Source organism: Phyllostomus discolor, chromosome 1, assembly GCF_004126475.2.
Source record: "Phyllostomus discolor isolate MPI-MPIP mPhyDis1 chromosome 1, mPhyDis1.pri.v3, whole genome shotgun sequence".
Classification (NCBI taxonomy): Eukaryota; Metazoa; Chordata; class Mammalia; order Chiroptera; family Phyllostomidae; genus Phyllostomus; species Phyllostomus discolor.
In genome coordinates this window covers 180,566,394-180,581,300 of record NC_040903.2, presented here as the reverse complement: position 1 = coordinate 180,581,300, position 14,907 = coordinate 180,566,394, and the positions used below count along the sequence as shown (strand labels likewise).

At 34.9% G+C, this 14,907-nt stretch overlaps 1 protein-coding gene across 1 annotated transcript in view; it reads left to right on the top strand.

Moving 5' to 3' along the window:
- DDHD1 (DDHD domain containing 1) overlaps positions 1-14,907 on the top strand; it is an 82,789-nt gene that overhangs the window by 51,089 nt on the left and 16,793 nt on the right. The window contains 3 exon segments of the mRNA XM_028505956.2: positions 6,715-6,977; positions 8,327-8,402; positions 11,968-12,117. Coding sequence (XP_028361757.1) covers positions 6,715-6,977; positions 8,327-8,402; positions 11,968-12,117 — 489 coding nt within the window.

Here is a 14,907-nt window from a genome sequence, read left to right as displayed (position 1 = left end):
AAACTAAGCAAACAACTAGAACAGGAACAGAACCACAGAAAGGGAGATAACATGGAAGGTTAGCAACAGGGGAGTGGGAGAAGGAGAGAGGAGGAAAAGGTACAGAGGATATGTAGGGGGAGGGCAAGAATAGTATGAAAAATGTAGAAGCTAAAGAACTTATAACACATGGACATGAACTAAAGAGGGGGAATGTGGGTGGGAGACGGTGTGCAGTATGGAGGGGAATAAGGGGGGTAATGGGACAACTGTAATAGCATAATCAATAAAATATATTTTTTAAAAAAGAACCCCATAGGGGAACCTTGGAATTTAGGTTATCAATGTGAATTTATGATTTGAAAATATGTTGGTGTGTATAGATATAGTCTATATATTTAAGTGTATATTGTTTACACACACCTATATTTCCTACTTCTGTTCATTGAAAGGGCCAGGAAGCAGATACCCCAATTTAATGAGCACACCTAGTACCCATATCTTTTCCCCTATTATTCTCCCCTAAGAAGAACCAGAGTTACTTGGAAAAAAAGGCTGACTCCAGAACAGGTAGAAGTCAAAGATAAAACAACGTGTTACAACAAAAAGTAGGAAAATACTCAAAAGAATGAGGGAGCGGGTCACAAGGTTAGAAGTCAGATTAAAAAAGCAAATCTCACTGGCCAAATCTGGAACAACTTGAGCGCAAAATAAGTAATTATTATTTCTTATTGTAAGGAATTAGTAGTACTTTTATACAGACTCACAATGAGAACAGTGTAATAAGGGAATTCTGAATCACTGAAAAATTCATAAGTTCATATCAATTATAAATAGATAAACAAATGGGTGAAGGGAGGTCCTTTGCTAACAGTAGAATGCAAAGGTCTTAGTGGTAAATGTAGAAGGAATGCTGGAGTGGTAAAATCCTCAATTTGCAGCTGTCATAGTAGGATCAGGTAAGAGAGGGGTGGACAAGAATCATCAATAGATATGAAATTGAGGGCAAAATCTTGATAAGAAACAGAATGGTTTCAGTGTATTCTCACACACTGCGTATTAGTTGAAATATGAGAAAAGGTATCCAGGCAGCCCCTGGAGCTGCCTGTATCCTGTAGGTATCCTGTATCAGAGGACACAGGATCACTGATGCAGTATTTCAGTCATGAGAAAACATCAGGCAAACACAAATGAAGGAAATTATAATTAAAAAGTAGGATGATATTCTGGTTTCTCTTCAGATTATATAAATCTTTTGCCTTTTTTCAAAGTAGGATGAGACTGTGTTCTTTTAAAAGGCCAACATCTTGAAAGACAAAGAATGACTGACCAAAATGTTCCAGATTAGAGGAGGCTAAAGAGACAGGATAGCTAAATACAACATCTCATCCTGGACTATGTTCTGCAGTGGATGGGGTAAAATGCTGCAAAGGATGTTATTAGATCAGTTGGCAGCTTTAAATGTGGACATTTAATTAGGTGAAATATTTTATCAAATTAAATTTATGAAGTCAATAACTACAATATGTTTATGGAAGAGAATATTCCTAGTCTTAGGAAGTATACACTGGAGTCTTTAGGGGTAAGGGACCAAGACATCTATAATATATCCTTAGATATTTTACAGAAAAAAAAATAGGTGTACATACAGCCCTGACTGGTGTGGATCAGTGGGTTGGGGGCTGGCTGGTGAACTGAAAGGTCAAGGCACATGCCAGGGTTGTGGGCCAGGTCCCTGGTTAGGGGCGTGTAAGAGGCAACTGATCAGTGTTTTATCACACATCAGTGTTTCTCTCCATTTCTCCCTCCCTTCCCCGCTCTCTAAAAATAAAATCTTTTAAAAGTGTGTGTGTGTGTGTGTGTGTGTGTGTGTGTAATAGAACAAGTAATGAAACATAGGCTAAAATGCTAATAGCTGAATCTTGGGTAAAAGGTATATGGATGATCTGTGTACTATTTATTTTGCAACATTTTATAAATTTGAAATTATTTTCAAATAAAAGGTTAAGAAAATGACAAAAAGTTTCTCGGGTTTCTTCCCTTGAGGTTCTAAATCAGTGGGTCTGAGGGTAGAGCCTGTATATTTATGTTTTTAACAGTTCCACGGGTGATACCATGGGAGAAATATGGGAAACATCACTAATGCATTTTGAAGAACAAAGAAAAACTTGGAAGTGAGCAGAAATCTTTCTTATTTTTGAAAAAGGAAAACTCATTCTGCAAACCAAAGTTCATTTAGTAACAAAGGTGGTTTTAGGTGGTATCTTAGAATGAGTTCTTTTTCAACAGTATATGTTTTCTTAAGGAAATTGTGATAAATAGCAGCCAACAGTTCTTTAGGGATTAATTCATGGCTAGTGAACAAACCTTGTTTGATTGATTGATAGATATATGAAAGAATCTTTTTCCCCTTGCCGTCACCCTTTGGAATCAAATAGATACAGATTCAAAACCTGCTGCTTAACTAGCTGTGTGACCTTAAATCTAATTTCTCACTTTCTCAGCTTCCTCACTTATAAAATGGACCTAAAATATGTACCAGATAAAGGTTGTCATGAGGACTAAAGATATATATATATGTATATAAAGCTTCCAGTACAATTCCTTGTCCTTGTATTTTCAGCTTGTGATTAAGTGTGTATCTGTCTTTATGTATTTCAAGGGCAACCATTTAGAAAAAAGGGAAAAAGGAAATTTTTTTTAACTCTAGAAATTAAAATAAGTAATCAGTGAGTAGAAAATATGGAAAGGACCCTGGCTGGCGTAGCTCAATGGATTGAGCGTGGGCTGGGAACCAAAGTGTCCCAGGTTCGATTCCCAGCCAGGGTACATTCCTGGGTTGCAGGCCATAACCCCCAGCAACTGCACATTGATGTTTCTCTCTCTCTCTCTCTTTCTCTCTCTCTCTCTCTCTCCCTCCCTTCCCTCTCTAAAAATAAATAAATAAAATCTTTTAAAAAAAGAAAATATGGAAAGGAACACATTTGTTTACTAATGAATAACTTTGTAATAGCTAATGCTGCCTTTAAAAAATAAAGGTAGTATCAAAAAAAATTATAGTGTTGAGTTTTAACCAAACTTTATTATGCTAATCATTTGATAATATATACATATATCAAATCATGTTGTATACTTTAAACTTTTTATATAATGTTACATATCAGTTATATCTCAGTAAAACTAGAAAAACATTTTAGACAAAGAAGTGACCACTGTAGAGATACTACTGCTAGAGGCTGAGCGACTTACCAGGGATACTACTGAAGGGACTCCTTCACAGCCATTTAAGTTATATTATCTCTAAGGTCCCTTTTCATTCATGACTTTGAGGTTGCTCATGGAGGGATCCTAACTCATGAGTGTGCAAGTAATCACTAAGAAACAAAAAACCACAGTTAGGAAAAAAGTTTTATGTATAAATCAGTACTTCTCAGGTCACATTTTCTGAAATTTTTTTTTCTATTTTTTAAAAAACAGAACTAATATTCAGACTTTCAAAACATCATCAGAGAGCCCTTGGTCCTTACTTCAACCCTAAATAAAGTGACATGAAAAATCAGAACTGTTTATCTTGCACACATCTGAACTCTATATGCAATGGTTTTTAAAAATGAAGAATCACAACAAAAGTTGTTATGGCAGTATCTTGCCGTTGTTATTTGAAATTTATTTAATTGAAATCTGTTGTAATTAATAAACTTACTGTAATTTTTTTTAAAAACAGAAATTGGCCCTGGCTGGTGTGACTTAGTGGATTAAATTCCAGCCTGCAAACCAAAGGATCACTGGTTCAGTTGCCAGTCTAGGGCACACACCTGGGTTGTGGGCCAGATCCCCAGTAGGGGGCGCATGAGAGGCAACCACACATTGATATTTCTCTCCCTCTCTTCCTCCCTCCTTTCCCCTCTCTAAAAGTAAATAAACGAAATCTTTAAAATAAAAAATATTCTTGATAGGAAAATACTGCTGGGATTTTTGTTGGCAGGGATTGATTCTCTTCGTAAATTTTAACTGTTGAGCTGTGTTTATGAGATTTAGAAACTCTTCAGTTTTTGAAAAGCCATTTAATGCTCACTGTGTAAGAGGTTAGCTGACTTGATTAGATAATATATGGAGCTAATGAAATTAAGATTGCAGGATCTTTTATCATTAATCTTTGTCCCAAATGAATATACTCCCTCACAAAGGGATCCTAGTTAGAATATAATTGGATCTGATAGGAGAAAGGGAAACCTAATTAGGAAAAAAAAAAACATAATTTCAGTAGACTTCATGGATTAAACAGAGATAGATTTCTCCTTTTTCTGCTGAGTGGATGATTTATAAAAGCATTAGAGGTAGGGCAAAGCCTTTTTAAAGGTTGGCTTTCAAAATCATATGTTGACCACAAGTTTCCTGTATTATGTAAGGTACAGGCAAACATTAGAAATGCTACCATCTCTAGATACGTTCTGATAAGGAAACATGAAGATCATATTTCTATTTAAGTATATGATTATTAAAACAGATAAAAGCATCAGCTCTCCAGAAGCTATACATTCTGTTTCATTCTATGATGAAATATTTTAATGTCAAGTAAAATTTCTTTGTCTTGAGTATTTACCCTCCAGTTTTTAGCTGTATATGATTGATGGACTAAGGAAGTATTGTATATAGTGAGAGGTGCTTTAAATATTTAAAATATGAAATAATCACTGGTAGAGATACAGGTAGATATTTTTCTTTTTAAAATTTTAATTTGAAGGGGTTGGTATTTTAAAAAAACAAATTAAGTACCTTTTCCCAGAGTACTTAAGTGTGTATCTTTTACTATTTCTAGATTTACATGGTATGAGTCTTAAAACTAGGCCTTCAAAAATAAAACTATTAACAAATGTTGCTTTTGAAGGAATTATTATTTTAGCTAAACATTCGCTTTTTCTACAACTTTAGATTGTAAATCAGGAAAATTACAAAATTTTACAAGTTGGTTGAAATTCACATCAAAACCAAGTCATATTATCAAAGCCAAGATATTATAGTTCACTTTGAACAGAATGTGTGCTTGAATATCACACTGCTTACTCTTGAAACTATTTGACTAGAATTACCTGCAACCCATTCCTTAGAAGGCTTTTATATACCTTTGCCACTAAAGCAATAGTTTGCAAAGTACAGTCCCTAGAACTGCTGAATCAGAATCAGAAACTCTGGGATGGAGCCTACTAAGCTGTCTTTAACAAGCCCTCCACACGATGCTGATGCACATTGAAAGTTGGAGAACCATTGCATTAAAGCATGGGATTCTGTTGCTTTTCCTTGGGAAAAAAATTAAAACGTGCAATTAAAGTTAAATTTTTGCTTTCCTCCCCAGAGAAAGGGCAGCTTTATTATAATCCTTCCATATGCTACCAGCTCATCTTGTCCTTCTCTTCCTTCAGTATATCAATATATTTCATCAGACCCAACACATTGTTTCAGTAGCTTTAACAAAACCCTCAGTGTTGCGTTGCAGAGCTCTGAGATGTCAGCAAAGAGAACACCATGCTTTCATTCGTGTCATTGCTCATCCTGCTAAGCATGAATGCTCAAATGATTCTCAGTTTAGGTCAGCAGGTAGAGGGTGTTCAGTAAAATCTGATGGAGTCTAGATGCCCTTGAGACATAATAGTAAGATTGAAAATAGAAGCAACATGTAACTAATATTTGTATGTTGGAGTAACAGCTGGTATATTAAGAACTAGTGAATTGAGAAATTGAATATCAAGCAGGAAATTTACCATTAAGTATAGTAGTCAGCAATGATGATAGGAAGAGAAAACTGCCTTAAAACTCAGGTCAGGACCCAGTATGGATTTGAGTAACAAAAGAACCGTATTCTTCTGACTTTATGACATATACTGTTAAAGCTGTCATATGTCCTACATGACTTCCTACATCATCAACCTCTAAACCTTAAAAAGCCTTGTTTTCCAGCATATAAAATAACATTCTATTCATATCTATATTACCAACTTTTAGGAGTTTTAGAATATCAGGTAGATCAACATTGGCTTTTTCTTTAATCTTACAGTGGCATTTCATTACATCATTTTTATATAAATGCATCAGGTAATATATATAATAAGTATACCTGTTATCATAAACTCAATTTTTTCCCTAAAATTTACTATGGCCTTAAAACTACAAGGTACAAAAATTTACAGTTGCATGTAAGTTGCAATGAAGAAGAAATTTCCAGGGGCTCTTTGAAATCTTAATCTATGGAACTGCTGGCTCATATAGCTGGTTTAAGGACTGTGAAAGGATCTGTGTGGGTAATATCTGCCTTTATTTTTTAGTAATGATATGGATCACAGGTGGCAAACACGAGGCCCGCAAGCCAAATCCAGTCTTGCACCGTGTTTTATGCGGCCCGGCACCTTGTTTCTACCCGGCGGCGGCACAGAGCTCCTTGCCCCTAGTTAAGGAGTAGTTACATATGTACAGTCCTAACATTACATTCAGCCCTTTGGAGGCAACTGCGAGGCTGATGTGGCCCCTGGTGAAAATGAATTTGACACCTCTGATATGGATTATAATAATAAATACCTTCATTTTCTGCAAGGTTTTGAAGTACTTGAATTAATTTTAATAACCTAGGTATATTTGGACAGCAATGTATGTTTTTCTTTCTTAATGTATTTGAGTTTAGAAATAAAGTTTATAGTAGTCAGTGATTACTCTAATATGATAATATTCTCTTATTTCAAACAGCTAGTTAAAGGCCTTCAGCAAGAGCTGAATCGATTATATTCCCTTTTCTGTTCTCGGAATCCAGACTTTGAAGAAAAAGGGGGTAAAGTCTCAATAGTGTCACATTCACTGGGATGTGTAATTACTTATGACATAATGACTGGCTGGAATCCAGTTCGACTCTATGAACAGTTGCTGCAGAAGGAAGAAGAATTGCCTGATGAACGATGGATGAGCTATGAAGAACGACATCTGCTTGATGAACTCTATGTAACAAAACAACGGTAAAATACCCTAGCCTCTTAAAATAATTTAAAATGTCTTCATGGAATTACTGGACTTATTGGAAAACTTGAAGATTTTCATGATAAAGAAAAAATACATTGTTCAGGGTACAAAGATTATTAGATAACGTACCTAATCAAGGAGAGGCTATTTTCATGCTAATTATGTGTGTTTTCCTGTAACATAAAATAAATGGCTTTGTCATCTGCTGCTTTTTCCTTTGGTCTGTCCTTCACAGTTTATCAGAAGTGAAATCTAAACATTTTTAAAGCTGAATCACTGTGTAGAATCCTTGTTGAAATATTTATCAGTTTGTAATCCTTTATAGTTTCACTAATCTTAGAGGGACCCTTACCTTTCTTATTCTGGAAATAATTTTCAAGCACTTTTTCCTTGGCAAATCTATTTTCAACATATTTTATAATTATCTGTAGTTAGTTACATGCTCTTTCTTCTTTATCCTCTTAATGGCTGTCCAGTTGCTCTTAATAACACAGTGAAAAGCCACTCATTTTGATAGTTAGTGTTGTATAAAAACAACCGATTTAGTTGACTAAAATTTTTACTCAGGAAGCCTTGGGTTTGTTTTAGTCTAATGGAAGTTGTTTACAGATTTTTATTTAGAATCTTATGAAATACCATAGGCTAGATACATAAGGTTTACAGTGGCAAAATAATTGCTAGTTTTGAAAGAAAATGTCATGTTGGCAAGCCTCAGAACAGCATTTTCTATATAAGACCTAGTTAAAAAGAATTGTTAAAAGGCTTATAAAATGAACTGCAACCTTTTATTTATTTTTTAACTTAGTTCCGTTGTTTATTAAATGTAAGTAGATCTGGAACTTTATAATGGGATAAAATTGAAATATCTCAAATGTTCACTAGCAGAGAAGAATTAAACTGTAGTTCATTTGTAGAATGGACTGTTACACAGCTGTATATAAAGAATAAAGTAGATCAGGAAGCCATGAAATGAAAAGATGTCTGAGATTCATTATTAAATATGGGGAGGGAGGAAGACATAGAACAATGTATATGGTACAAACATTTGGTGTGATTTTTCAAGAGAGATATAGATACATACTTACCTCACATTTTACTGAAGGATCACCCCAAAAAAACCTACTAACAGCAGGTATTATGAATAGTTGTACTTTCACTAATCATTTCATAAACTTTTGTAGACTTTCTGTGCTATAGTAGATACATTTATTAAATACTGTCCATAGGGATTAATTTGAGGAATTAGATTATGGGTCATCAATTTCTTCCTTATACTTAGTGAACTAGTGAGCACTTAAATTATGAAATTATAAGTACATATACATAATTTTATACTGCTTCCTAGGCTGAGAGAAATAGAAGAACGGCTGCATGGATTGAAGGCATCATCTATGACACAAACACCTGCCTTAAAATTTAAGGTAAGGAAACATGGATGAGATTTTCATTATTTCACTCTTAAACAGTATTAGAGGCATGACAGTAGGATTCAAACAAAATCTTAATTATTGTTCTCTCAAAGTGGTGTTTATTAAACACATACTGTGTGTTGGATGGACACTGCTAATTTCTGGGTTCTTCAAAGAAAAGATAAGACAGTTCCCCAGCCCTTAGGATGTATAACACAGTGTTACTGCTGCTATCAGCAGTATGCAGAATGATGTACATACAAGAGAGAGGTTTTTATTTTTGGCTAAAAGGGATACAAGGGAATGACATTTGTTCTTGTTCTCAGTAAGCTGGAATGTTTCTAAGTGGAGGAAAGGAAAAGTGCTATTCTGTGTTAAAGAAAGAACATAAAGGTGTGGAGTGATACAACTTTATATAGTATGTTCAAGAAACACAAAATAATCTCAAGCAGTGGGAAAAGAAAAATAGCTGGGAAATATTTAGCATTTAGAATTAACAAACCTTTGTGCCCAGCAATTTGTAGGGGATCAGACAAATAAGTGGAAATATAACAGTGATGATTCTAAGGATGGAAAGTTGGTATTTCAGTCAGTGAAAGGTGTGCGACAAAAGCGTAAGATGGCACACAAGAGGTTTGTTGGGAGCAGGGTGAACAAACCAGTTAGGTTAATATGTAGAACTCAGGGCAGGGGGGCTGTGGAAGAGCAGGGAGAGCTAAAAATAAAGAACTTATATATGATATGGACAGTAGGAAGCTTTTCAGAGTTTTTGAGCATCAGAATGGAGCTGTCAAAAGCAATGGTTTAGAAGAATAAAATGGCAGAGAGATGTTGATATTCTCCCCAGTGTTGAAAAGAATACAGCCTTTTCAGCCTAGCTGAAAAGCAGTGTTTCCATTGTCAAATGGAGTATGGCATAAGTTTCCTTACGCTCATTTTCTGCTGACTATATGCTCATGTTTAGTATACTATATTACCTCTTCTTAAAATCTGTGTGTTTTTTTTTTAAATCACAGGAACTTAACACACAGATTAAGTAATGGAATGATACAGAAAATTTTTTAAAACAGTAAGAATTTGGGGGGAACAATTTGCAAAGTGTGTGATTGTATAACCATTAAGCCATATACCTGAAACTGATACAAAATAATATTGAATGTAAACTGTAATTGAAAAAAACTAATTAAATAAAACATTCAGAATTTTCATAATAGAATTTATCTCTACAGTTGGTAAAGGTTTTTTTTTTTAACTTAACACATTTAAAAACCATAACTAAATTTATAACATATATTTAAAAGCTGTAAGAGCATAGTCTTTGGAATCATCCCCACCTTGAATTTGAGTTCCATTTTTATCACAATTATTGTATATAATCAATGTCAAATACATAGAATTTATCTGGTAAAAAAAAGTAAACTCTTCTTTTTTATGTCCTGGTTTTTTTACTAGAGAGTTGAATATGATCCACTAAGATATATTAGGGTCTCAAAATTTAGTATCACATTAGTAGTAATTATGCACTATATTTGTGGATCACAATACAAAGTCATATGTAGTCTAATGATATGAATTTAAAATTATTAATTACTCATAGAGGAAAAAATATAGAAATCTAAAGTTTGAAAAGGAATGTCTAATGAATTGGCAAATTAGTACTTAGGACTCCAGAATTCTAAAAGGAACATAAATCTTTGGTGCCTATTAACTGGCAGAGGGATTTACTTTCAGAATAGAGGTGTTAGATATGTTGTAGGTGACTACTGAACTTAAAAAAAAAAAGATATTGACAGACTTTGGTCTGGAGAATGGGAAACTGATTCTGATCGTGAGGCTCTGCCACTAAACACAATACCTCAAACTTAGTATGCACAAAAATAGAATTTACCTAAGAGTTTCGTGTTACAATTAATGGAATCACTAGCTTCCCAGTGAGCCAGAATCTAATCTTATGAATTGCCTCTTACTCATTCCTCATCCCCGTCACCATTCATTCAATTTCATTCCACCCTGTCTACTCATACTTTCATTTCTGAATGGGACAACTAATCCTGCCTGGATTCAGGTTATCTTTTGCCTGAACTCAATAATTTCCTACCTTGTCTCCAAGTCACCAGACTCTCAATTTTCCAGTTTATCCACAAGATACTACCAGTTACCAGCCTCCTAAAACATGGGTCAAATTGTATTCTCTTTCACCACCTATAAAATAAAGTCTTAGTCAAACAGTCAAGGTTCTGTAGCAGTCTCTCACTCCAAGCTACATTTTCCCCATACCCAATTTTTCAGCCATGTGGGACTATTTCTGTTCCCTAAGTTAAACCAGGTTCTTTCCTCCCTCTGCTTTAATTCATGTGGTTCCAGCCCCAGTGCCCCAATTCCAACCGTGAAAATTTTTTTCATCTTTTTTGGCCCATGAAAATGCTTCCTCCTTTGCAAAGCCCTCAGAGTTGAAATAAATTACTCCTTTCTCTGTCTCTCCTTTTAAAAAATTTGTGTTTATTGAATTTAGAGAGAAAAAATACCAATTTGTTGTCCCACTCATTTATGCATTCACTGCTTGCTGCATTATGTCCTTGAACAGAGATCAAACCCAAAACCTTGACTTACAAGGGTGACGCTGCAGCCAACTGAGCTACACAGCCAGGGCTCCTTTCTCTGTTCTCTTATAGCAACAGTTTTCAAAAGGTGTGCTGCAAGAATTTTTTAAACATGTAATACCTGCCTATTTAGTCAGGGGCACCAACCCCTTTTCTGTCAGATTGTTGATTAAAAAAAGACAACAGTCAACAATAGCCATTCTGTGTGAATGAATCAAAATTATACATATTTTTTTGTCAGATTGGCAAAAAAGATCATTTATTTTTTTGGTGTGCCACAGAATTTCAGTAATAAGTTTATTTGTGTCATGAGAAGAAAAAGGTTGGAAATCATACTTTCCCTATCTTATGTACTTATTTTATTCTGCCTTCCACACAAGATTCTAAACTTTGAATGCAAAAATGCCGTACTCATTTTTATATTCTCTACAGAATGTAGTATATCACTTCACATAAAATAGTGGCTTTTTAAATTTTATTTATTTTTATTTTTTTTATAGAGAGGGGAAAGAAAGGAAAGAAGGAGAGAAACATCAGTGTGTGGTTGTGTCTTGTACATCCCCTACTGGGGACCTGGCTCACAACCCGGGCATGTGCCCTGACTGGGAATCGAACCAGCAACCCTTTAGTTTGCAGGCCCAAACTCAATCCGCTGAGCTACACTAGCCAGGGCAAATAGTGGCTTAATAAATCTTTGATTAGCATGTAGAAACACAATGAAATTACCTTCCTTTATCCTTCTCATTTATTTTCTATTATATTTAAAGTTGTTCCTACAGATAGATTGCATGGAATTAATTAATTATTAATAATGTATATAGTTAAATAATGCAAATGCCATCTAGACAGAATTCATAGAAAAGACATATTTGTAGATAATTTTGTTATTTGTATTTTACCATATGTTATGTTATGTCCAAATTCTATTAAAAAACACTTTACTGTTTTTAAAATTTTGAATGACTTTATTATTTTAGGTTGAAAATTTCTTCTGCATGGGATCCCCACTGGCAGTTTTTCTGGCATTACGTGGCATTCGCCCAGGAAACACTGGAAGTCAGGACCATATTTTGCCCAGAGAGATTTGTAACCGGTTACTAAACATTTTTCATCCAACAGATCCAGTGGTGAGTTGCATATATAGACATTTTTCTCCATTAAATTGTTCCTAAAAGAATCTTTAAGAAACCTTGGAAGTTACCACTGAATTAATGAGAGTTCATTTCATGATTTTACTTGCATAGGTTCATCTTTTTAAACATTTGTGTTTTAGATGATACAGGACTCAGGAAATAAAATACCTTAGGGATGACCTGTTTATGTTGTACTTATAGTATAAGAGTATTGTGTAAAAATAATAATATAAGGGAAAGGAATCTTCTGGACTTTCAAACCATAACCAGTTGCAATACCCATAACCTGGCAATCAAGTTTTGAGAATCTCACTTTAAATACTTTTTCTCTAAAGCATGCCACAATATCAAAATGTGTTTGGTAGATTCTCTTAAAAATGAAAATATTTAAATACTATGTATTAAACATGAAAAAGTGGAAGAGTTTGTTTTAGCCTGGTGGAATTATAAACTTTTCGGATTTTTTCTATTTTCTGTTACATTTGTATTGTGCTTTTTTTTTTTTTAATGTAAACACTCCAAGGATCATGTATCCAGGTAAACAGTTTAATGCATAATTTTTTAGATGAGAAAAATGCTTCCTTAAGTCCTTTGGAGGGGGGACAAGCTAGATATAACTAAATTTAAAACAAACTATTTTAAGTAGCATTCTGAAAAATAGCTTTATATAATTGTGTAAAAGTCTTTTTAAAAGATTGTTAGCTAGTGCGTAGGACCACAGAGTGAAGGCTTTCACTCTTTAAGCCTAACAGAAAGCCTGAAGGCAGAGGCAGATCTCTGAGAGCTCTGAGACTTTAGCTGACCCTCCCCTGGGCCTAGTGCTGGTGAGTCAGTCTTGGTGTGCAGCCTGGTTCTTTCTGCACATACCCAGACCCAGGAGAGGGAGCCACATGCTATTGATCTCTGATAGTTCCAAACAGGTTGCCCAGAGCTACTCACAAGCCAGGTTTGACAGATCTACCTAACACGTAGAAACAAACACAAAGAGGCAGCCAAAATGGGAAGACAAAGAAACGGGCTCCAAATGAAAGAACAAGAGAATTCTCCAGAAGAAGAACTGGGTGGAATGCAGGCAAGAAATTTATCAGAGACTTCAGAGTAATGATTATAAGGATACTCAACAGCATGAAAAAAAGACATAGAAACCATAAAAAAGGACCAGTCAGAAATAAAGAATTCAATATCTGGAAAAAAGTAATACACTGGAAGGAATAAACAGTAGATTGGATGAAGCAGAGGATCGAATCAGTAATTTAGAAGACAAGGTAGAAAAAAATACCCAATTAGAGCAGCAAAAAGAAAAAAGACTTCTTTTAAAAAATGAGAAGAGCTTAAAAAAACTTTGGGACAACGTGAAGCATAACAACATTCACATCATGGGAATTCCAGAAGGAAAACAGAGTGAGCAAGGAATCAAGAACCTATTTGAAGAAAAAAAGTGACCAAAAAATTTTCTAATCTGGTGAAGGAAAAAGATACACAAGTTCAGGACGCTTAGAGAGTCCCAAACAAATTGGAATCAAAGACGCCTATACCAAGACACATTATAATCAAATGGCAAGGCTTAAAGACCAGGAAAGAATCCTAAAAGCCACAAGAGAAAAGTAGATAGTTACATTCAAGGGAGCACCAATTCCACTGTCAACAGAAACATTTCAGGCTAGAAGAGAGTGCGGTGATGAAAAGCAAGGTCCTACAGCCAAGGCTACTTTTCCCAGCAAGGCTAGCATTTAAAATCAAAGGAGAATAAGGAGCTTCCCAGACAAGAAAAAGCTAAAGAAGTTTGTTAACACCAACCAAAAATGAAACAAATGTTTTAGAGGGCTTACTTTAAGAAGAAGAAAGAGAAAAAAATCAGAAGAAAATAGTCTACCAATAAAATGGCACTAAATATGCATCTATCAATAATCACCTTAAATATAAATGGCTTAAATGCTCCAACCAAAAGACAGGGTAGTTGAATGGATAAGAAAAGAAGACCTATACATATGCTGCCTCCAAGAATCCCACCTCAGATCACAAAATGCATACAGACTAAAAGTAAAGTGATTGAAAAAGATGTCATGCAAATAGAAAGAAAAAAACTGGAATAGCAATACTTATATCAAACAAAGTAGCCTTTAAAAACAACGCTATAGTGAGAGACAAAAAAGGACACTACATAATAATAAAGGGAACAACCCAAAAAGAGGATATAACCCTAATAAATATTTACACACTCAACATAGGAGCACCGAAATATGTAAAGCAAATTTTGATGCATAAGAAAGGGGAAAACTGACAGAAATACAGTCACAGTCAGGGATTTTAATATCCCTTTGACTTCCGTAGATGGATATTCCACACAGAAAATCACCAAGGAGACAGCAGGCTTAAACAACACACTAGATCAAATGGACTTAATTGTTGTCTTCAGAACATTTTACACAAAGCAGCAGAATATGAGGTCTGTCCAGAAAAAGTCCAGCCATTGTAATATAACGAGAACAGTTTGTGCAATATTGATGTAACCTGGCGGCCAAGGAGAGTAGACTGGAATGCACATGAATGAACAATGATGACTTCACTGTACTAATTAGTGGGGGCAATAGACACCATTGAGTGAGCCATGTGTACTGTGTGGCTATTGCATTCAAAATGACTGAGCAAGTAGAGCAACGAATCTGCATCATATTTTGAGTTAAGCTCAAACATTCCTCCATTCAGAAGGATGCAGCTATGGGCAACTGGTGATTAGCAGTTTCATCAGGTTAACATGCCGCTCATGCATATGTCTCATGCGGT